The sequence below is a fragment of the Podarcis tiliguerta genome (assembly GCF_965153285.1).
Source record: "Podarcis tiliguerta genome assembly, chromosome: 1".
Lineage (NCBI taxonomy): Eukaryota > Metazoa > Chordata > Lepidosauria > Squamata > Lacertidae > Podarcis > Podarcis tiliguerta.
In genome coordinates this window covers 2,592,184-2,616,029 of record NC_139534.1, presented here as the reverse complement: position 1 = coordinate 2,616,029, position 23,846 = coordinate 2,592,184, and the positions used below count along the sequence as shown (strand labels likewise).

At 41.4% G+C, this 23,846-nt stretch overlaps 2 protein-coding genes across 7 annotated transcripts in view; both read right to left on the bottom strand.

Moving 5' to 3' along the window:
• The window catches only part of VWC2L (von Willebrand factor C domain containing 2 like), a 103,393-nt gene extending 90,898 nt beyond the window's left edge, over positions 1–12,495 (bottom strand). For 2 of the 5 annotated variants that reach the window (XM_083400133.1, XM_083400135.1), the window contains exons 1-2: positions 11,728–12,494; positions 8,760–9,229 (exon numbers count right to left, since the gene is read on the bottom strand). In XM_083400133.1, coding sequence (XP_083256259.1) covers positions 8,760–9,152 — 393 coding nt within the window. In that variant the 5' untranslated portion in view covers positions 9,153–9,229; positions 11,728–12,494. Of the gene's footprint in view, positions 1–8,759; positions 9,230–11,727 lie in introns of all 5 variants that reach the window. The other 3 variants (XM_083400137.1, XM_083400136.1, XM_083400134.1) reach the window with 2 other exon arrangements.
• Positions 12,496–13,067: 572 nt separating this feature from the next.
• SPAG16 (sperm associated antigen 16) overlaps positions 13,068–23,846 on the bottom strand; it is a 388,967-nt gene continuing 378,188 nt past the window's right edge. For both annotated transcript variants that reach the window (XM_083399945.1, XM_083399946.1), the window contains one exon: positions 13,068–13,355. In XM_083399945.1, the coding sequence (XP_083256071.1) occupies positions 13,180–13,355 (176 nt within the window). In that variant the 3' untranslated portion in view covers positions 13,068–13,179. The remainder of the gene's footprint in view (positions 13,356–23,846) is intronic.

The following is a 23,846-nucleotide window of genomic DNA, read 5'->3' as shown; positions in this document are numbered from 1 at the left end:
TACTGTCCATTGGTGTGTGTGTGTGTGTGTGTGTGTGCGTGCGTGCTAGGGTTGGATGCACAAATGAGGTGGGGTTTAAAAATTCAGATATGCATCCAAATGTCCATCTGAATGTGCATTCCACTGAGACCAAAGGACAACCTTTGAACATATTTATGTCGTCAGCTCCTAAATGCAAGACTGAGGAACTATGAAGCTTTCGGAGACCATGAGCCAGGAACGCTAAAGCTATATATAGGGATAGATTTTATACATCCATAATGAGTACTGTGGCCCACAAGAAGACCTCAGCAGTGCTGGCTAAGAAAAGAAGTGAAGGCACGAAAGGTGCAGTGAATACATTGAAATGTGTCACTGTTGAAGGATGCACACTCCGTTCTTTATATGGCCCCTAGGCTGGTTTTCCATCACCAGACCATCACCACTGCTAAGCATGATTATAATGCTGGATTTCTGTATGGTATAGAACCAATGCCTAGACAGATACTTGACTACTATAACAACACTAAATAAATGGCTTACTTTTTATATAGGTACTATTCTAGTTATTGTCTGACATGCCCTTCTACTTGAATATGTATTGCTTTTATCAGCCATGACAGAAATATAGTAAGTCAGTAATTTCAGACACTGTTGCATAGGCAGCGTCACTGTAATTTTGCCAGAAGGGAGATAATAAATCATACTTTTCCATTTGACTGATGTTCTGTTTCTCTTGTCTGGTTTCAGCAGCTGAGTTCTATCTGGCATTGTTCATCGTTTCTCTTATTAAAGGATACGGCACATTATTGAAAATGCTTTTGTGTGCAAAGATTTTCAAGCAGTACATGAAATTATAGAACACATAATGAAAAGACATAATTGATCCTGGTTGCGGGGGGTTCACCATGCCCCCACCCTTGGGTGACTTTATTAGTCATCATTTTTGTAACTTGAGAACAGCTTAACTTTCCTTGTGACGCGCACCACTGGTCAGTCGACCGAGAGCCAAGAGGTTTTCCTAATGTTTGCTTAAGCCTTTATTAACTTACTTTGAGCTGAATGCCTTCTAGAGCTCAGCACAGAAATGATTTGAGCATTTCTGCCACTCAGTAAGCAAATTGGGGAAGGAAGGGTTTGGAGAGAGATCAAAGAATTGCCAATATGATTAAAGATTTCTAGTTGCAAGGTTGTTGTTTTTTTAAAAAAATCTATTGTTAGAAAATAAAGCACCTCTAGCAACTTAAATTAGCCAATTATGTAGATATCAGTTTGAGCAAAATAGAGGACCGATATAGCTCACATACGTCCAAAATATATGTTTTCTGATATCTGATTCAGATACCTTGTTACTTATAAGACTACCCTGTTTGCTGTAGAGAAATTAGGATACAGAAGGATGTAAATTGAATTGTTGTTCTGTGTTGTGAAGACCATTTGATGCGGAGATATGCTGAGTTTTCATTTCTAGATGGGGATTCTTAGTTCTGTAACCGTATTGTACTGAATCAGATCATTGGTCATCTAGCTCAGCATCATCTACACTGACTAGTAGCAATTCTCCAGGATGTCAGGTCTTTCCTTGCCAAACCGGGAGATGCAGGGAACTGAATTTGGGATCCTTTGCATGCAAAGCATGTGCCCAACCACTGGGCTACAGCCTTTCCCTAAAATAAATGGTTTATATTAACATTATTCTCTTGGGCTCTAAAAGGAGCCTTCTTTTGTGTTGAGCACTGTCTGACTATTTTATAGAAGAAGCAAAACATTCTCCTCTTATCCAGTGTGCAGACTGATATTTTTCAACATGTAACTTTGAAGTCATTTAGGGAGCACTGTGTAGACTGGATTTCATATGGTAGTTGCGCATTGTGGAAGGGAAGTGCTTTTGCCCCTTATGCTTCCTTCCCACCTGAAATGATAGATTCTGGCTTACTGCAGACCTTAAAAACAACATTTCAGTCTTGAAGACAGAATGGATGTGATATTTGCAAGTAAGGCACCATGTAGTATGTGCTTTCAATCTGCATCAGAAGGGGGGAGGGAGGGAAGAGAACCCTGGCCTTAGATAATTCAGGCGCTGCTGAAATGCAATAATGCACAAGTGGAAAGCAATACATATATAATGCAAACCTTCTTTAATATAATTGCATTGATTGAAACCTGTTTAAGGAGAATTAACAAAGGAGCAGATGTCTAGTATTCCCAAAACAAATGTTCCTATAATTAATAGATCATCAGTGCTTGACAAGGTTATTAAGACAGCTATAAATTGGATTATAAGACCATACGCAATAGTCAAAACTGGCCAGAGACTTTTTTATACTTATCTGGCAACAATGGCTCTGCAAACACAGACCCCCTATTTTAAAACTGTGGTGATGCTTGGCTTGTCATCACTAAGGTCCAATGGGATTTTGTTGCAGGTTTCTACAGAACTGAGATCCAATCTAATATGCTTCCTTGCCATTTTGAAATCATAAATAGAGTATATCTCTTATAGCATTGGACAGAAGACATTTATTTTGTTGAGTTCTTCTTTGGCTGTCTTTACAGCAAGAATGATTAATATGATTAATATGAATGTGCTGCTTATAGACTATTGGTAAGGTGAGGACATGATGCTTCCAGTGATGGGGTAGTGGAAATACAAGTATGTGTATGCGGTTAGATAGAGGTTACAATAGGAATGCCTGGCTCCAATAAGTTTGAACATGGAAAGAGTCTGAGTGATGCTGGTTTGCATAGAATAAACAAGCAGCAGAGAAATAAATAAACAAACAAGCAGCAGTATTGAAAAAAAATGAGGTAAATTTGGATAAAACTGGGTTTCTTCATAACTAAGATCCTACACAACATGGAGTATTTTAAATTGCACAATCAGAGCATGGCTAACTCCTTAAATTGCACTCAGTGTGAGCTGTATCTAGGTGTAGAACTGGTTTCTCAAGTGACTGCTGTTCACCAGATTCTGTTTAATCATATCATTGCAACATCACATTTAGGTCGTCTTGCAATGTGCTAAGACTAGGTTTTCCCATGTGGACGGTGGTTCACACCAACCATAAAGTTTGCCACCCTGAGGCATAAGAACACAAGGACATAAGAAGAGCCTGCTGGATCAGGCCAGTGGCCCATCTAGAGCAGCATCCTGTCCTCACAGTGGCCAACCAGATGCCTGTGGGAAACCAGGAAACAGAGCAGGAGCACAAGAGCCCCTCCTGTGGTTTCCAGCAACCACAGGAAGCCTTGCTGCCTCCAAATGTGGACACAGAGCATAGTCATCATAGCTAGCAGCCGTTGGAAGCCTTCTTCTCCATGAATTTGTCCAAGCCTCATTTAAAGCAATCCAAGCTGGTGGCCATTGCTGCCTCATTGGAGAGTGAGTTTTATAATTTGACTACACACTGCGTGAAGAAGTACTTTCTTTTATCTGTCCTAAGTCTTCCAATATTTTATGAACTTTTATCATGTCGCCTTTTACTTGCCTTTTCTCTAAACTAGGAATCCCCAGTGCTGCAACCTTTCTGCATAGGGGTGCCACTCCATCCCTTTGATCATTGTGAGGTGAAGCAAGCAGAACTGTACACAGTATTCCAAATGTAGTCACACCATAGATTTGTATAATGGCATTATGATATTGGTAGTTTTATTTTCAATCCCTTTCCTAATAATTCATATCATGCAGTATCCCTATGTCACAGCTGCTGTACACTTGGTCAACATCTTCATTGAGCTATCTACTGTGACCCCAAGGTCATTCCTGGTCCATCACCTCCAGTGCAGACCCCATAAGCATATACATGAAATTCAGGTTTTTGCTCCAACATGCATCACTTTACACTTGTTTTTGCTGAATTGCATTTGCCATTTTACCATCCATTCACTGAGTTTGGAGAAGTTCTTTTGGAGCTCTTTGCAATCTCTTTTTGTATTAACAATGCTGAACAATTTGGTGTCATTAGCAAACTTGCTCACCTCACTGCTCACTCCTAACTCTACATCATTTATGAACAAGCTGAAAAGCACAAGTCCCAATACCAATCCTTGAGTGATTCCACTTTCTACTTCTCTCCATTTGGAGAACTGTTCATTTATTCCTACTCTTTTGCTTTCTGAAACTTAACCAATACCTCATCCATAACAGGACCTCTCCTCTTTCTCATTAACTGCTAAGCATACTCAGGAGTCTTTGGTGAGGTACTTTGTCAAAAACTTTTTGAAAGTCCAAATACACTATGTCAGCTGCATCACCTCTATCTATATGCTTGTTTAAACTCTCAAAGAAAGTTTGTGAGTAAGAACGTTCCCTTGCAGAAGCTGTAATGGCTCTGCTTCAGTAAGCCTTGTTCTTCTATGTGATTGGTTATTTATCTTTAACATACTTTCCATCAGTTTTCCAGGGACAGAATTAAGCTAACCAGCCTAAAATTTCCTGTATCCCCCTTTTAAAAATTGGCATTGTTTTGGCTACTTTCCAGTCCCCAGTAGGGAGGCTGAACCTAGTGACAAGTTACATATTTTTGTTCGAAGACCAGCAATTTCACATTAGAGTTCTTTGAGAACTTTCAGGTGGATGTCACCCAGACCTAGCAATTTGTCGGTTTTTATTTTGTCTATTAGGCCTAGAACATCATCTTTCATCACTACTATCTGTCCTAGTCCTTCAGACTCTCCTCTTGAACTGGGATCTGCCCTATATCCTTCATTTTGAAGACAGATGTGAGACTGTAGCTTCTCCACAATCTCTTTATCTTCCTTTACAACTCCTTTGACTCCGGCACTATCTACCAGGCTATTGAGATCATGAACAACATCCACATCCTTTGTACTAGAAAGGCAGTTCATGCTGCAGTCTGTATGTCCACCACATACCCGACTACCTATATTCCTAATGATTGAATCACCCAATACCACAATTGCTCCACCCACTGGACAGGTATCATTATCATCTCCCAAAGAATTGGTCCCTTCTAAACGAATGCCTCTCTCTTCCTCAAGGTGATGTTCTCTTTCCTTGAGACCTTCATTCTCCCTGATAGGAGGGGAGCTGCCATCATGGGAGTGGCACCCAGCTACCACATTCCCGAAGGCCTCCTCCACTCCCTCTCTGCCTCTTTTGCACTTTCCAGCTCTGCCACCTTGGCCTCAAGGGAACAAGCTTGCTCCCAGAGAGCCAGGAGCTCATTGCACCTCTGACATACCCATGACTTCTGCTGCATGGAGAGATAATTATATATATGGCAATGGGTGCAAAACACTGGAAAGCTCTCATGCCCCTGCTGGCTTTCTACTTGCCTGGTTGCTGTTGTTTTTTCATTGTTTCTATAACCTAAGTAAGAGTTGGGGATTACTTTGGGCAGAATGTGCTGCCTTGGCCTCTTCACCCTGTTGCCAAACTCACCCGTCTGTTTAACTCACCTTGATAAGCAGCCAGGGCCAAGTCACTTTGTCAGCTGGGGCTCATGGAGTGGGTTCCCTGACTAGCTGGTTCAATCTGCACATGTTGACAGAAACCACTTCCCTTATAGGCCTCCCCCCCTTTCTGTCTAATATTTAGAACTGGGGTTTCCCTTTCTAATTTAGTCTCTAACTCGCAAGCTTTTTAACACCATGGTCCTTTCCCCATCGTTATCACCCACCAATGTAGATATTTGTTTAGGGAGATTTGGCTCAGTTTTCTCCCTTGGAAACTTAGAACTTCATGCTGGTTTTCCAGGGAAGAAAACAAAACCCCATGGAGCAGGGAAGAAATGCATAACTGAAATGGGCCTCTTGTTTCAAAACAAAAGCTGAGTTCAGGGAAAGTTTTTCACCATCTTGAAGATGAATCATACAAAACAAATCCAATATAATAAATTAGCTGAAATCCTCCACTGAACTGGATAAAGCAAAAAATAAAATAAAATAAAAAATGCTGCCACAAACTCTCCCATGAAACTGGATGAAGCTATTCATTCATTATCTTCCAATGCAAACATCATACACTTGAGACTGAATGGAATTTAAAATGAGAGCTTAGAAGGCAGTAGCTTTGGATCAGGTAACAAAAGAGGGGTAGCTTTTGTTGTTGTTCTGCCTCTGCTTGGTTGTCGAACGCCTTGGAAGTGATTGTTCCAATTTTTGAACGATTTGTGGAAGCCAAATGTCCGGTGCGGCTTCCGCAGCTTCTGATTGGCTGCAGCCAATCAGAGGCCGCACTTTCATTTCTGAACGTTTTAGAAGTTGAACGGACTTCCAGAATGGATTCTGTTCAACTTCCAAGTTACGGCTGCATTATCATCATCATTATTATAATTATTACTTTTTATTAAATTTGTATATTTCTGTTCATCTGAAGATCACAGGGTGGCTCACAACATAAAAATACAAAATGAGAACACAAAATACATAATAGTAAAAGAAAAACAAACCAATAACCCCCCTCCTACAAACACATTTTAAAAGCCATAGAATGTTAATCAGCCAAACCCAGGTTCAGTCTAGCAAAGTTGAGTGCCTTTAAATCCTACTTATTCTAATGGGAGAATACTCCAACTGAAATTTCATTCTTCTAACCGATTGTTGTTAGTTGACCTTAAGTCTTACTTGCAGTCATCATGTTCAAGGGGTTTTTTAATGGTCCATGTGAACGTATACACAGTGTGGGAGGCAACTATATGTGGTGTGAACAGATCTTACTATGAAGAGATCTCACATCTGTAATAACAGGTTTTAGAAAAAAACCAATGAAACGCAGTCAATAAATCTGAGTGGTAGACGTTGCTCTTTTGCTCCAGCAGGGGCATCTGTTAACAGAAGAGGAGGGGTGGCAATTTTTACAAGTTTGTCCTCCTTCCTGCAGTCCCTCACCCCACCTCAACACACACACCGTTCTCCTGGGCCCCAACCATCCAGAGCAGATTTTCAGGGGAGACTGTGGAAGGCAGAATTGGAAGTAAATGCTTCCCTTTCTGATCCATTAGCGGACACCTGCATTGGATATACAACCCCATCTTTAGAAAGATAGTAAGACAGTAAGAAAGGTGAGGCCCTATGATGATTGCTTTTTCTGGGCTTTATATGGGTTTTATCATCTTTGCACTGATAATGCCAGTTCAAAAGGCTGAAGAACCTCCATCTGAGGTTCAGAAAAACTGTGGATGGGGTTGAGGAAAAATCCCTTGATTCATTTTTCCACTTCGTAGGTACTCATTTCCAGACTTACTGAGGCTGTTTCATGCCTAAGGTTACATGTATGAAAAGATTTCCTTCATGATAATTGGAGCCTAACTACTCAAGAGTGCTCCAGTTGAAGAGAACTAGATCTTCAGACTGTCAGAAAAGGCAGGGTGATTTCAGTCACAGAAAGTAACCTAGGCATTCATAGCAGTCAAAACTAATTCCTGCACTAGAAATATATACTTCAAGCCATTTAGAATATAACCCTATGGTCCCTGAGAAGGCATTTTAGAGGCCACTAGATCCATTAGATCTCATTTTCTCTACTCTCAGAGATCTCATGTTGGAAGCTGTGGGAAGATCAACTGTCAATCCTGCTTCAATGTCAGAGCTCTAATATCAAAGATGGTGAAAAGAAGACATTCTGGAGAGGGTGTTGCCTTCCTGTTCTCTCAACAAGCTCACAAAGTGGGGAGGGAGCAAACTATGCCAGTCCTGGAGCTGGAGTACTCCTTGCCAATGTTTCCTGGGGGGGGGGGGGACCTTAACAAAAAATTAGGAGGGAGAACAAAATGCCATTAGTGCATTGGGAAATATCGTTCTTCAACTTTTGGTTCCTTCACCTGCACCTTTGGATTGCTCTGTAAACATGCGGAATGACAATGGGGTCAGTCTTTCCTGAATAATTATAGAATATGAATCACCTCTTATCAGTTTTGTTTGTTTCCATAGGCTTGGAGTTCTTCAGTCCACCATCTTATTGTGGATCTTCTCATATGTTTACCCATCCTTGATGAAAAATGGAAATACTGTGGCCTTGATCCAGAGAAACACAAGTGGAAATGAGGATGGCCTAGCCCTAGAGTGAATTTTCAGCACCCCAAAAAGCTCCATTTGAGCACTTGGGGACCCTCTTGAATGAGGCGTGTTGTGATGTGAGGGGCTGGGGCTGGGGTGGAAGGGGGAGACACTGAAAGTTGGGTGAAAACACCTTCCATGAGCAGGAAGGTGCCTGCCTGATGCTTTGCCCATCCATCCTTTCTCCACAGCAACGTAGCCCACCTCATTTATAAGAATCCTCCAACCGTCAGGAGAGAGGGCTGCCAGGAGAAGGGAGGTGTGGGGAAGTCATTTGAGGTCAGTTCCACTTCCACTGACACTTCTCCACTGGTACAATCATTCTAGGTTAACCTGCAAAATTGATTGTTTCTTTTCTGGTGTTCTTCATTAATACTAGATACAGGTCAGTCAAAGTGCTTAATTGCTGGTTATACTCCTTTGCAGCATGAAAGCTACAAGATGTTTTCCAAAGGAGGTAGATGGACTTGTACATATCTCTAAGGAGTCTCATATTTTGGAACCAAAACAAGTTAAAATCTGACACTGAAGTGTCAGTTCTTGCTAGTTCTAATTATCTCTAATACACCTCTTATTCCCACCCACCTGACAATGATAACACAGAAATTGGATATTTATTGACTAGCATGCCACATCTTTTCCCAATATCAATTAAACATCAAATTAATGCATGATTTTTAAAGTACTATATGTATTTCTATATCTAGATGTACATACACAATGAAATAAGGAATCAATGAATTAATATGTATTGGTCTTACCTTAAATTCCTCCAAGATTTTGTAGCTTTTCCCATGGTATTCACAAAAGTTCCTCACTTCTTTGCATTCTGGACAGCATCCATTGTGTTCTACTTTAGTACACTTTGGGTGGATTTTGGGGCATTCTGGTTGGTCACAAACAGGTCCATCCTCAGTACAGACACATGGACAGTTGGAATGCCCTGGAAAAAACTGCTCTCCCAGTTTGTATACAAAACCACTGTCATCCACACAACCTTTCCCTCGATAGTCATCAAATATCAGATTATTATCATTATTTGAGATTTGATCACCTTCATCAGCAGGGTAGTCTTCATGGTTGAAGGCAGCTGGAGTGACCAAACTAGGAATTAGCAACAGAAATATGCAGGCTTCATGAATATGAAGAGCCATCCCCCTCCTCAACTTCTGTATATGGTCCTAATATCAGATATACACAGATGCTTCCATGGAGAGGCCAGAGTGGTGGGCTGAAAACAAATATTTTAAATAGGTACAATTTGAAACATATATAGCTATATAGCAGCTGACAAACATTAACTGATTAGAAATCCTGTCTTTTTAAGAACAATGGGGTCAAATCATTAGGTCATGTATGTAATACTAGCATAATCAACTGGAAATATGTGTACATAATTTGGATAATTCTCAAGCTATATTGGCTCTGTCTAATGCCAGGAATTGGTTGTTCATCTAACTTCATCTGGATAGCACGCACAATGTGTACCTCAATATAAACATTCTCCTGGTTAAATTAAACAACGTTCACACAACAGAAGGAAATTGGATAAAGCAGTGTATTGCTAAATCTCAATAGATGATGAGCTATATGCCTTCAACTTGTCTCCAGATAACGCATCCATCATTCTAACTAGAAAACTAAAAGGGAATGCTAATCCAAAATGGATTGGACAATATGCCTATTAGCCAAGCAAGTTAAGAATTGACACTTCTTGACGTTAGTCAGACTTCTATGTGACAAACACATTAGTCACATGTTGAGTATTTCCCATGGTGTTTGCATAAATACAAGCAATTTGTTGTTTACATCTAGGTGGCATGCACATTTGTTTACTCACTGGTGCAGAGATTTTTTTTTTTTAATTGTTAAGAGGATGAATTACAGGTGAATGAGACTTTAATGGAATTCAGTCTAGAGACCATAATCGTTTCTACTGGGATCACAACTCAGCACTGCTTTCAACCCACCTCAATTGGTTAATTAAAACAAAGATGTAAATATGCCAGGTGTTTTTATGGGAAGCAAGAGGTTAAAGAGAGAATGATTCTGAAATCTAATTACATTTAGACTTCGGATGAGAAGAAAATGGTGTACCAATTCTACTACTGAGTATAATGAAAAACGTTTGGTTGTGGTACTTATCTGACAGAAATCAAAATGTGTATTTCTATATGTCTTTTCTATATGAACTGATTCATAATGGCTTCTTTTTCTTAGCCAGTAGCCTCCAGTGTGCCTTACAGGGGCTCAACGTCACTGTAGCACTCACATGTAGGAGTCCTGGTGGATCCTGAGTGGCTGTGTTCATACTTGGATTTGCTAACTGATTATTTTTCTTATTTTACATTTCCCCTTGCCTTATCTTAGGGCATCTAATATCACCCCCCCTAGTCTTAGGGCATCTAATATCATATCAAAATATACAAGGAGCATGTACAAGGAGAAACCTACTGGGCACACTTAATTATTTCAATAGGCCATGTCAACTTAGTATCTCATACACCGCCATATACACACAGATAATCCACAGAATTCAGAAAGGAAGGCATGTACACAGATTGCCTGGTTTCAAAACGAAGGGGAGTCCTGCCTTTCCCTCACACTCTACTTCTATTTTGCTGCTTTACTATTGGCTGTGCTCACTCTGACAGACTTACTCCTGTAACACTCTTCTTGCCCAAGAGCAAGAGAAGAAAAGGGTGGGAAGGAGGGTTTTTATGAAATTGGAGAGAAAACAGAAATTCTATAAATTCTAATTTTATAATAAAAATCTTCTATGGCAAGAGTTATTTCAATTAATTGGATGTGTGGCATAGAGTTAAAATCAAAACAATCTTCTTACCTCTTTTGAATCTCTTGCTGTCTGGGACCAACTTAACAGTGGTCTATATCTAACTGATATAGAGATGCTAATAATGATAGGATATGTAATTTTTATATCGACATGTACACAATGAATGTGTATCATTTATATGCACATCTGTATATGCATCTATATACTCCAGGTTCTTTTAAAAATAAAATGCTGCCAAGCAAGAATGACTCAGGGAAAAAGCAAGCCTTGCATCTTGCAGAACAAACTAGATGATCCTGTTGACAAAGCAGTTTATTCAGTGCTGAGAGAAAGCAAAGAAGGGGATTGGGTGTTTCACATGTCTGCTCAGAATGTTTCATTACTTGAAGTTCAAGATATGCTTTTACCACAAGAGTACACCCTACAGCAGTGGCAAGAGCATTTGGCTCTGTTTTATTTGTGTTGCAGAACTGTTTAGCCTGCCTTTCGGAGTCAATCAGAGAGACACTTACATGCTACAGGTAGGCTCCAGTGAGCCCATGCTTAAAGCTGTGGAAACTTTAGAAAACAAGCAAATTGCAAAAAAACTGATTTATAGTGGGGACAACAGAGAACAACCTATTGAATAAAATCAAGCATTATGAATAAAAAGAAAACAAATTTCACAAAGGATTAACATTGTTAACAATACTTTCCTACAGCATTTGGCCATTGTGGGTATTTTATTAGAACTTCATTAGCCTGTGTTTTTATAGAGAGAGGAGGGATGGAATAGAATGAAAATCTATTCTGTTGTTTAAAAATTCAACATGAAAATAAGCTCTGGAAAGCTATCACTGTACAAATTTATTCTCTTTTATTATTTCTGATTTTAGGGGATATTAAATTCTCAAGAAGTCTACATTTTATTTCATTGTAAAATGTATACTTACCTATTCCAAGTGAAAGCTGGAAAGGGTTACAGGCCACCATAGATTAAAATTTCAGCAAGTCCTCTTAATTACACTTCCAAGAAAGAATCATGGAAAATCCCTTTCCCCAATGCCTCCCATTTCACACAGGAAACCCGGCAGATACACCAAGAGGCTGAAGCTTTAACCCTGTGTTCAGAATTCAAATCAACAACCATGAGGGGGTCCAGAGGTGAGGCTGCTTGGTATACAGCTACACTCCAAAATTATGGTCATTGTTGCTAGATTGTTCTTTTATCTCCTTATATCCTTGGTTGCAATCTTCAGTTCCACCCCCCACCAAAAAAGACCCCCACCAGATCACTCCGCTCTGTATATCTGCAAAAAAGCAGGCAAGGGTGGAGAATGTGCTATGCTTCCAATTCCAGAAACAGCAACAGCAACAGCATGCTGGAGCTTAGAGCCAATCCAGACCGAAATGCAGTCAGCAGCACCATCGTGTCAGTGTGGCTTTCCAGAGGCTCTCCCCAAAACAAATGATAGGGGACGTGTGGGTTTCAAGCACGGCAGCAACTTTTGGCAAGATTCAGCACTGAACAGCAGCACCTTCGGAGCGCAGTCTGTCGAGCCGAGTCTGGGATCCTTCAGCACCACGGACAGCAGCCGGCGATTCGCATTTTGCATCATGCAGGCGGCGGAACGTGCCGCTCCTCTGGGCGAAGAAAACAAATCCTACGCTTCTACTCAATGGGTCCACGTTCACTCGGGGAAGCTTTCCCTAGACGGAAGGTATTTGCTAAATTACCCATAAATATACTTTTGCATTTGACAACTCCCTTCCAAAGAAACAAAACAGAAAGCCTGCCGATTTCAAAACGGTAGAATCAGACGAGACTGCAGGGCTACGTTCCAGGAAGTGGCAGTCGGTAGATTGAGGCTCTCTGCAGTTACTGAATGATGAGGCAAGGCTTTCTGTCAAGGCATTGGTCTGAAACTTACACATTCTTGTTTTGCTGTCAGTCAGAATTACTACTTTAAAAAATACATTTGTGTTTGTGTGTGTGTGTAGATCTGTATTGAACGCTAAAGTGTAGTTGAATTTAGAGGTTAGAACAAGTTAAATATAGCACCACTGCCAGAAAAGTATATTTTCTCTTCTGCCTTGTGCTGTAGTACCTTGGTGGTGGGGATAATTTCCCCTGCAATTCATCTCCTCTGTCATTAGGCGTCATTGTAAAGCTATTTCTCGAGGAAAATGCCAAATGATAGCTTCCTTTCATGCATTCTTTATTGCCAAATAAACAGGCATGATTGCAAAAAGATAGTGTGTGTACATATATATATATAAAATTAAACTAAGATATGAAAACTTTGCTTTATTTCAGATAATGGAAATACAGTTTAAGCCACCGGCACTGCTAGGAGGGTGCAGGAGAATTACTGTGAGATTTAATAAAATAGTGGACAAGTGCCTCAGTTCCAAATGCGAACGGTACCATCAGAGCCACCCGAGACCAGATGTTCTGCCTTGTGATCAAAAACGATGCTCTGAACTTCATCTTCATGGCCCAACAAGCTGGACAGATGACCCGATTTGAGTTCTAAGGTCTTAACAGTTCCATCGTTGCTTGCGAGAGCTACAATACGACCTATAACATAGAGCAAGGAGATCAGAGGTCCAGAAGACAAGAGTAAAGAAGCAACTTTGGCAGCTCCGTGCCTGAGGCTGTAGACTCTCACATTCAATTTATCCATTTTCTGCATATAACTGAGACTCAGATAAGCAAGCACTTTTAGCACAAAGTACATAAAATCAATGTTTAAAAGAGATTAGATCTGAGAGTGATTAAATAAACCTGAGGATTTCACACTGCCATTCAAGTAAACAAAACTGTGGGGACCATTGTTTAATATAAGGCTGAAATGCCTTTAGTCCAGTCATTCATATTCTGTAATCAGGAAGCAAAATTATGAATTAAAACATGAAATAAATCTGTAAATTAAATATGCAAATCAATAAAATTATTTTTAAAAATAAGCCTTAATTTTTTTGCATAATATTTTTACCATAGGTATATGTATAAATAAAATTTAGATTGTAAGGGGCCATAAATGTTTAGCAATGAGAGCATGAACATTTGCTATGCATTGAAGTCAAAAACTGCCCCCCAAACTGAAGACAGCTACTTATCCAGCAAACCCTTGGAAACAGAGGATGCCCAGTACGTACACAAAGAGGTCCATTTCCTGCAATACCCCTCCTTGCAATGGAGTCAAAAACTAGGAGCTTCCAACTTGATTTGAAGGAAGTGGGGGAGCCCTCTTGAATGCTTACTCTGTAATCTAGGTAAAAGTATGGACCAGAGAGAATAGGCATTTCAATGGCTCTAAAATGCAACTAGCTATTGAAAACATAAATTATATCAGATGCTGAGCAAGAATCATTTATTTGTAACCCATAGAGAGAGAGAGATTGGGAATGTGGAGGACAGAAAAGGGTGTCAAAGACGGCTGGGGAGGATATCTAGAAGCAGCAGAGATCTACATTTTCCAAAAACTGGCAAGAGCTGGAACTTCCAACTCCATCCAACTCCATTACAAACCTAAAAGCCTGATTGAGGCAAAGGCTGTACATACACACTGCCCTCTGTTGCCCTCTATTGCCAGTAACTCAGTGTTCCAGCATGAAAATTTGGGTGGCTAAAGGGAAGTACATGTTTTATTGGTAGCATTCCTTCAGCCAAGCAGAGGTTCCCACAGCAGGAACCTGTGACAGCCTCAAGGTCAAGAGTTGGGAGGGATAGCTCAAATCCTTTTGACCCTGGACACATGATGGAATCCATGGAAAGAGACCCTGAAGAGGTCCAGCACAGGACTGCCATGATGACTGTGGGGCTGCCCCAACAGGTCATCAACCCAATGCATGTGACAGGCTACACCTTGGACCTTCTTTTCTCAACTGGGCAGGAAGAGGGTGATCTGAATATTGACTGCAGCCCCTTCCTGTTGTGATTTAGGCTGCCTCTGAAGACGGTTTGGAAACCTCAGCTGGTGCAGAATGCAATGGCCAGGATGCTCACTGGGGCAAAACAGCATATAATGCCAATCCTGGCCTGGCACTGGCTGACAATTAGTTTCTAGGCCCAATTTAAAGTTCTGGTTTTAGGCTACAAAGCCTAAAACAGCTCAGGACTGCAATACCTCAAGGACCACTTCTTCCCAATATGTAGTGTCCTGGACCCTGTAATCATCATCTGAGGCCCTTCTTTGTGTGCCCCCTCTGTGATAAGTCCAGAGGATGGCAACACAAGGACAGGCCTTTTCTACCGTGGCTCCCGGCTTGCGAGATGCTCTCCCCGGGGAGGCTTGCCTAGTGCCTTCACTACATATCTTTAGGCACCAAGTAAAAACATTCCTCTTCTCCCAGGCCTTTGGGGGATTGAACAATCTATGGCATTTTAAACTGTTCGTGTGTGTGTGGAGGGGTGTTATTGTTTGTTACTATGGTATGTATTTTTGTTTTTATATTGCAAACCTCCCCAGGATCTTCAGGTGAAGGGCAGTATAGAAGTTTAATAAATTGTTATCAATATTATAATGAATCTGAATAACTCTTCCAATATGCCTCCAGCTTCCTGAGGGTCTTTCTACTTGCTAAAGTTACTTGGAGCTACTGAGAAGGGTACTGTTAGCTGGTCCAGTGCTGCTCTTCTAAAGCTCTGGCAATGTAGCACTATCATCCCATGTTCCTTACTCACCTGGCTAGGCTTCATGAGGAACTTAGAAGTGGGATTGCAAATGTTCCCACTTCTCTATGCCATATCACTGCCCTCTACCATGAAGTATAGGCTACCACTCATAGGTAGGGGAACTGTTAGGACATTGGAACACTGTCCAAGGATATTAGAATCCAAATTGCTAGTACTATACCAGAATCACAAACAGGAAACCATTTTTTTTTAAAGGAGAAGGAGGAGAAAAAGATGCTGGCTAAATATCAGGAAAACCTTTCTGACAGAAAGAGCTGTTTGACAGTGGAACAGACTGCCTTGGGAGGTGGTGGACTCTTCTTCTTTGGAGGTTTGTAAGCAGAAGTGGGAGGGCCATCTGTCATGGATGCTTTAGCTGAGATTCCTGCATTGCAGCGGGTTGGACTAGATGACCTTTGGGTCCCTTCCAACTCTACAATTCTTTGATTCTACCCCAATATGCTATTGTAGAGAGATCACTTAACAGCTAAAGTTAAGCTAGGATCTGGTATGTTATATATTTGAATTACTCTCTAAATGTACCTGAGAAACTCCTCATAAATTAAATGTAATAATCATGAGCTTCACGTACAATCAAAAATCAATAAAATCATTTCAAAGCAGATGTGGTCCTTCCAAGAAAGACATCACTGCAATTCAAGTAATGATTACAAGCACTTTTGGGGTAAAGCAGAAAGTTCAAAATACACTCAGGGTGATTATAAGCCCTTTGTGTGTTCTGGTATATGGTTTAAAAAATTACCCAAAGATGAAGAATTTGTTTTTTCCAGGTCAAAGGCTGACTTGAAGGAACAACTCCACCCCCATTGTTCAGCCTGGACACTGAGGTCCAGTTCTGAGGGCCTTCTGGTGGTTCCCTCACTGTGTGAAGTGAAGTTACAGGAAACAAGGCAGAGGGCCTTCTTGATGGTGGAATGCCCTCCCTTTGGAGTGCCCTCCCATAATAAAATTATTGTTGCTGTTGTTATTGCTGCTGCTGCTGCCGTTATCCCTTCTCCTTAATTCATAAATAGTCCCAGAAGCCAATAGTAACTTGCCATTCTGAGGATAGGTGCACATGCACATATAATAAATGTTGATCTGATTGAAGCAGTGGGATTTAACATTGCAACTATCTCACTTCATAGTTTCAATGAGACTCACTGTGCCAATGCATTTTATCTTATACTCCTTTTAAAACCTGCTCTATCCCCCCACGCCTCGGGGTGCATTTTCACAGTTCAGAATGGGCCTTCCTGCATGACTTCTTAATACTAAATGGGTGTCCACCTGATCCTTCTAATGACCAACTTACCTTTTTAACCTTATTTCTTGCATCTTTGCAACAGCTGTGTGAAGTTGGGTACCCACTACTTTCAATGGGTTCTACTCTATTGCTTTCAATGAGACTTTGCCATGGCTAACGTCAGTAGAAGAATTTGAGGTTATGAATTATTACATTGATCCAAGACTTTTATGTGAATTTTAGACAGAAGCTTCAACTGACAATGAGCTAGAGTTAATCTAGCTGAGGGTGCAGCCCCAATCCCCTTTGCACCAGGTTGGTGGGTGGGTGCTGGATTGGGCAGAAGTTCTCCTTCACCCAACCCTGCCAGGCTCCTCCTGTAGGGTGATGCCATCCTCAGCCTGCTGGCATGGAGCTCCCCTTCCACCCACTGAATGTGCAGACAGGCAAGATCCCTGTCTGGTGGCGACTAGTGGAAATCCCAAAATGGTGTGCTCCAGAGGTGGAGAGGGGCTGAGATGGCCCTCTGTGCAGTCACGTGATGGCACTGGGTCCAAACTGGCACAGGGCACTGAGCACCAGATACAGCCCTGCCTCATTTCCATCCTGGCCAAGATGAGCAGCAGGGCTATGGGTAAGGCAATAGCACAACTACTGTGTTAAACCATGCCAGGCCCTGGCCAGGGTTTAGACTGCATCCTTAAATGCACTTAAGTCCCATTGAAATGCGTGGGACTTAGATCATGAACCACTGAGTTCCATGGAACCTAAACTCAACTAACTTAATCTTGATCCAACCCAATGTCTGTTCTCTTTCTTGAGATGTATCCTGTTTTCCTCTGCTTGGAATTCTATTAGTGATGGTTTGCAGAATTTGCAAAAATGAAGCAGAAAACAGAATAATTAATTCTGCTATAGGATACGCTGTACTAAATTCTAGTTACACAACTCAGAGAATGGAGAAAGGAATTAAACAAGTAAACAGAATGAGGATGAGGATGGAATAAACAAGCAAAGCATGAAGGGCTGAGGAAAATTTGCTTTAGATTTTGAATTTGCTAGAGGAGAAAGCGCAGGCTTAACTTTCCAAGTTATTTCAGCACATTTCTGCACACTCCACACTTAGAGGAGGGACACTGATATAAGTACAAGAGAAGCCAGTCTAAGCATGATAAATATGCCCTAATTTGCACACATTTATAACTACTGGGCTACTTCATCTAAAACAAAGCCTGACACAGCAAAGATCTCTGCGATGGATTAGGGTGTCCAAAGGAGCAGATGTGAATATCTATTATAAGCTCTTTTCTAGTAAGGCTTTGCTGACAGAAGTATTACATATGGATTTCACTTGCAGCCAGGCTCCATGGGCAATCACTGAGAAGGGAAAAAATGCCCCCCCCCCATGTGTCCTAAAAATACTATGTCTGGTAGAGGGCTAATACCCTTTCAGCTTTTCAAACCAGTAAAATGTATTTTATTTTATTTTTCTTAGTAGGCTGTTGGAAGCTAAATTTTACTTTGAGAAACAACAATAAACAAAAATGGATATTTTTGAAACACTATATATTTAATTAAAACTTCAATTGCCTTCTAGAGGATTAGGAATATATTCTTATACTGCAACAGACTAAGCTCTACATTTCCTACTGCATGAAGTTATTGGTTTAGATGTGGATTGCTCTGCACTTGGAATCTCAGTGTTTTTAAATGACAATGGGAACGATTCATCCAAAGTTAAACACCTGTCAGTTCAACCAATTTCAATGGAAGGCATGAAGCCCTCTGAAATAGATGGGACCTCATAATGTATAATTTGGTTTTGTAGACAGACAATCTGTGCTCAGAAATGAAGACACCTGGATTGGTTCCTTTCATTGAAATAAGCGAGAAAGCTGTAGCTATAAGAAATATTAAGTGTACTGGGTCATACCCCACACTGCTGTTCTGCTAGCTAGCGCAGCAGACCTCCGTGTGCGCAATGGAACCTGCCCATCCTCTCTCCTCCCCTGCAGCTCCCCCCTCTAAAAACCTGCTCCAGACTGGAGCAGATTCTGAGGGAGGAGGGGGAAGAGGATAGGAAGCCTCATTGTCTGAAAGAAACACTGTAAGTGCAATATCAGAAACAACCTAAAGTCCCCAGCAAAGCCACTATTAATGTATGCTTTATTTTGTAGAGTTGGCAGTACTGGAAAGATAGAAAGAAATTGTATTTAAAACCTATTTTATCTGTAAGGTGATCTCGTGCTAGTCTGTGGGAAATCCATCAAACAGCAGTGGATACAAAAGTGTAGTTTGTGCTTCTTCTGAAGCTAACAGGTTACCAAAGAACTCAGATCAAATTGATAACGCTTGTGCAGATATAATGAATCAACTTTCTGTAATTGATAATACATTGACATAGCTGAATCTCACATATTTATGTGCTATATACAGCATTTTTACCCATAATATTCCGTGTTTGAGTCATTCTTCTGCCTGTGCATTATATGGGCTGGACGCACATCTTTGGAAAGCCATTCAAGGCAGGGAGCATCACTCATGCCTCATAACTACCTCAATCAACATTTGGGGAGCCTGTCAAAGAGTTCAAGGCATCACTCTGTTTAAGTTGCAGATTCGGTCTTCCTTTTCCTCGCGAAGGCCACCCAAACACCACACCAACTCCCATCCATGGTTCCCTTTTCCCATCACACCTTTATATAAAAAATTAAACACCACCCCTCTATTCTACAACTACTGAAATATCAAACTAATAACACCAAAACACATTTGTATAAAATTATTTTGTACAATTAACTTTGAAGAATTCGATATTTCAATATTCAGCATCCTTGGCATACAATATTTGAAAGCTGCTTTGAATTTCATTTTTGGAAGGGGGGAGACTAATAAATAAAGAAATAAAAATGAGGAGCGTTTTACAGATGTGAGTAGCATTATCATGTGGCAATTAATTAATTAGACTTAATGAATGTCAAAAGGCAACTGTTAGTTCTGACCAACTGTCTGTCTTGTCCAGCATCCCATTTCCAACTGTCATCACCGAGATGCTTCCACAATCCTCACAAGCAGATATGAAATCAGCAGGTTTCCTATTTTTATTTGCCCCCAGGTACATTTCCCCTGAACATGGAGCTTTCACTTTTTAGCTAGGTAGCTAACACCCAATGAAAAAGTGAACATCCATGAATTTGTCTAATCTTTTCCAAGACAGCAGTCATTGTCACATCTCTGTGTTAATTATACAATGTGTGAAGAAGTACTTTCTTTCTTTCTTTCTTTCTTTCTTTCTTTCTTTCTTCTACTGCTCATCGATTTCTTCCCTTCAACCCTTCTTTCCCGTCACTATCTCTATACCAGCCTTCTGCAACTGGATGACACTCCTTCTCCAATGGGACCAAATCTCCCATAATCCCTGTCCTTTGGCCACCCAGACTGCAGTTCATGGGAGTTGTATCCCAAAGCATCTGCTGGGCACCAGGTTGGACAAGGCTGCCATGTACCGTTCATGATTTTATAAACCTCAATCAGGTTGCCAATTAATCATTTGCTTCTGTGCTAAAAAATCCCAAACATTTTAGCATTTCCTGGAAAGCTGCTCTAGCCCTCTAATCATGCAGGTTGCCCCTTTCTACACGACAACACAATATTCCTCAATTAAAGCAAATCACAGAACTGTATTATAAGAAATTAGGAACTAAGTAGCAGCAAGAACATTCAGCGAAAGATTTTGTTGCCTCCCTGTGTGTGTGTGTGTGTGTGTCTGCACTGACAGGGAACAGCTCTCCTCACACGCATTCAGTTCTAGCCAACTTACAATGCTTTGCAATTGTTGACTGAATAAAGCAAGTAACGTATTTCCTCAGCAGCAGGAAAGCGAATATGTAAGACAGAGAATGGAAATGAAAGGACTCAAAATGGGAATGTCTCTTTTCCATTACCCTTTATGTCAACACTGATCTACTTGCTCTGAAGAATTTGCTCATTATAATGTAAATTCACTCCATCCTTTCCTCCAAAAAGAGATTTTCTTGTTGAGGGGAGTGAGAACAAATTGGGATTTCACTGCTGATTAAAAACGTTTTCAAATTAACAGCTCCAAAATGTCCTGTGAAATTATAATGTAAGAGTCTAAAACAGGGGTAGACAACCTAAGGCCCGTGGGCCGGATGCGGCCCAATCGCTTTCTCAATCCAGCCCGCGGACGGTCCGGGAATCAGCGTGTTTTTACATGAGTAGAATATGTCCTTTTATTTAAAATGCATCTCTGGGGTATTTGTGGGGCATAGGAATTCGTTCATTTCCACCCCCCCACCCCCCCAAAGATAGTCCAGCCCACCACATGGTCTGAGGGACGGTGGACCGGCCCATGGGTGAAAAAGGTTGCTGACCCCTGGTCTAAAATATGCTTGTGTGTGTGTGTGTAAGTAAGTAAGTAAGTAAGTAAAATACATAGAGAAGGGTAAAGGATCTATAACTTGCATGTATATTTTATAGGGCTGATTCATTATACCAGAGGTTTCAACCTTTTTGAGTCCATGGCTCCCTTGACCAACTACATTCTTTCTGTGGCACCCCGTGGGGCTCAGGAGCCCAGTTATGTCACCCCTTGCCTGCAGAGCTGGCAGCTTCTCACCCTTTTTTGAACACCCTCCCTTGTGGAGTGTGCCCTCAGCCTCCTCTGGAGTCCTCTTGACAGCTGCTGCTGCTGCCCCTGGTCTCTGAGCTGCCCCCCTATCCCAAAGAGATGTGCCTCCTTACACGTCTCCACAGGGGCTTGGCGCTTGTCTGTCCATTCCCAACAGCAAGGACTGGTGGACTAGCTGGCTGGGCTCCCTTGCCTGCTTGCTTGCTTACTCTGAGGCCACTTCAGCTCCTGGTAACCAGCACCCAGAAGCACCATTCGCCTGGGGAGCTTGTAGCCAGGGCTGCTGCAACAAACAGCTGTGCAAGCCTTTGGGAGGCAGAGATGCAAGAGGGCATCAGAGGACGGAGAGAAGGAAAGAGGGACAGAGACCAGTGTTGCCAGCACCCCAGGGTGCCACGGCACACTGGCTGAAAACCACTGCACTATAGACATAAACTGCAACCACCCTAGTACTCAACAGGAGTCTTTCTAATTTGAACCCCATAAGAACCTGTCCTATGTTGTGAAGCCTTCTGCGTCACTAAACTGCTGTAAGTTTCAATTACTTTATCTTGTACTGAAGGCAACACAACTTATGTTTGTACATGATTGAGATCCTATGAGCAGGCTTCAGCAGGATGTGAAAGAGGAACTTGAAATGTATAAAAAAAGTCATCACAGATTAATAGCCAAGACAGAATTTTCACATCTTTCTCAGGTGCCTGTAACTAAAAGCTTTTCCATATAGCCAGTTTGCACATTCAGCTATAAAGTGTACGGAAATCAAGCAATCTAGTTGCATCTATGAAGCAGACCTTCAGAGCAGGAGTGAGAATGAACCACCTTTATGCTGCCAAGGGATGGTTGTAGCAGTGGGTGGTCCTTCAGGTGTGCATACCAGTGGGGGGGGCGCTAGCAGTGAGGGTGGGCTCTCTCTCTCTCTCTCTCTCTCACACACACACACACACACACACACACACACATACGAGGAAGAGAGAGAATGCTAACCTATGTTGCTAAATTGAGACTCTTGGGAGAAGGTGGCAGATCAAATCTCCCCAGTGCTCCTGGTCCAAAAGATGGTTATCTTCCTGGTGCCATAGCAGCAGAGATAGTGACTGTGGCTGAATCAGGCTTTAACCAGGGCTCAGCCTCAGGGCTGTTGACTAAATGCCTGCTTTCTATCATATTGCGTAAGCGAAAGGAACATATGAACCTTGCAAAACTGATAGTTCCTGCATGCTAACTTGTCACTTCATTGGTAAACTTCTCATGTCCTGAACCTTCCCCTTAAACAAAAGTAAATATTCTTAATTTAGATGTTACTTGTAAAACTAAGCTGAGATGAGGAACTGTATTTTGTTTAGGGCTAATGCAGCCCAATTTAAATAAGCCATTGGACCCAGAAATATCCAACACATTCTCATATGATTACAGATATTGTGGTTTTATATTTTGTTTTTGTTCTGTGAACCACCCTAAGCCCTAAGGGAGGTATATAAATTCAATACCTAAATAAATACGCTCCCATTGGGGAACTATTTTCTCCCATACTTTCCCTTTCTTTCAGTTTCATGCACACTGGAGGTATAAATCTCATTTGCTTATGCAAACATGGATCTTGTTCTTCCATCAGCAACAACGTGGAATGAAGGATGAACATGTTTTCCATGCTCATCTTCCATGCTCAACTGATGCCAAATAAGTAAAAAGTAACAGAACCACTTTTGTTATATACAATATGCAATCCTTCTCCTCATGAGAACTGTTTGCTAAAACAAAAATCATGCTGGTATATTGAAGCTGTTTAATTTAATTTGTTACTGCATGGTAGATTCCTTGAGAATGCAAAACTAGACAAGATTAATTTGCTGGGTTGTTAAAGCCAAATTACTGATGGCGGAAGAAACGAGGCTGCATTTGTCTCATGATCCTGCCACCTTCCTCCGCCATCTCATACCATGAGATCCTCACAGATAGGATACAAATTAGTTTTTGCTATATTAGTTCTCAGTTGACATCTTCTAGGCAACTAACATTTAGTAGTTGAGTTGTTCTTAGCAAATCCTTAGTGCATTTGGTGCTTACATCAGTAACACATGACCAAATCACAGCCAAAGTTGCATGTGGGGTGCAGTTCCTCCAAACCCCTGGTTTCAAAGGGCCTTCAAGGCACATTTCATGACATGGAAACCCTGTGCCTTCTGCTAGTTGAAATCACCCCCTCCCCAGTTCAGCTTGCATAAGCATGTAGGTGTCAGTAAGCATGCCAGCAACAACTGCATAAAACCTTCATGCAGCAAGGCAGGATGCCTCTGAATGCCGGCTGGTGCATGCATGTTCAAAGTGGGGGCGGCCTTCATGCCCTGCTTGAGTGCTTCTCAGAAAGAAGCCTTTTTGGAAACAGGATGCAGAACTGCATGGACTCTTCATCTGATCCAGCAGGTCATAGGGCCCATCCACACTTTCCTTTGTTCCCTGATTTAAAGCCATGGGTCCAAGAGAGGGGTTTTTC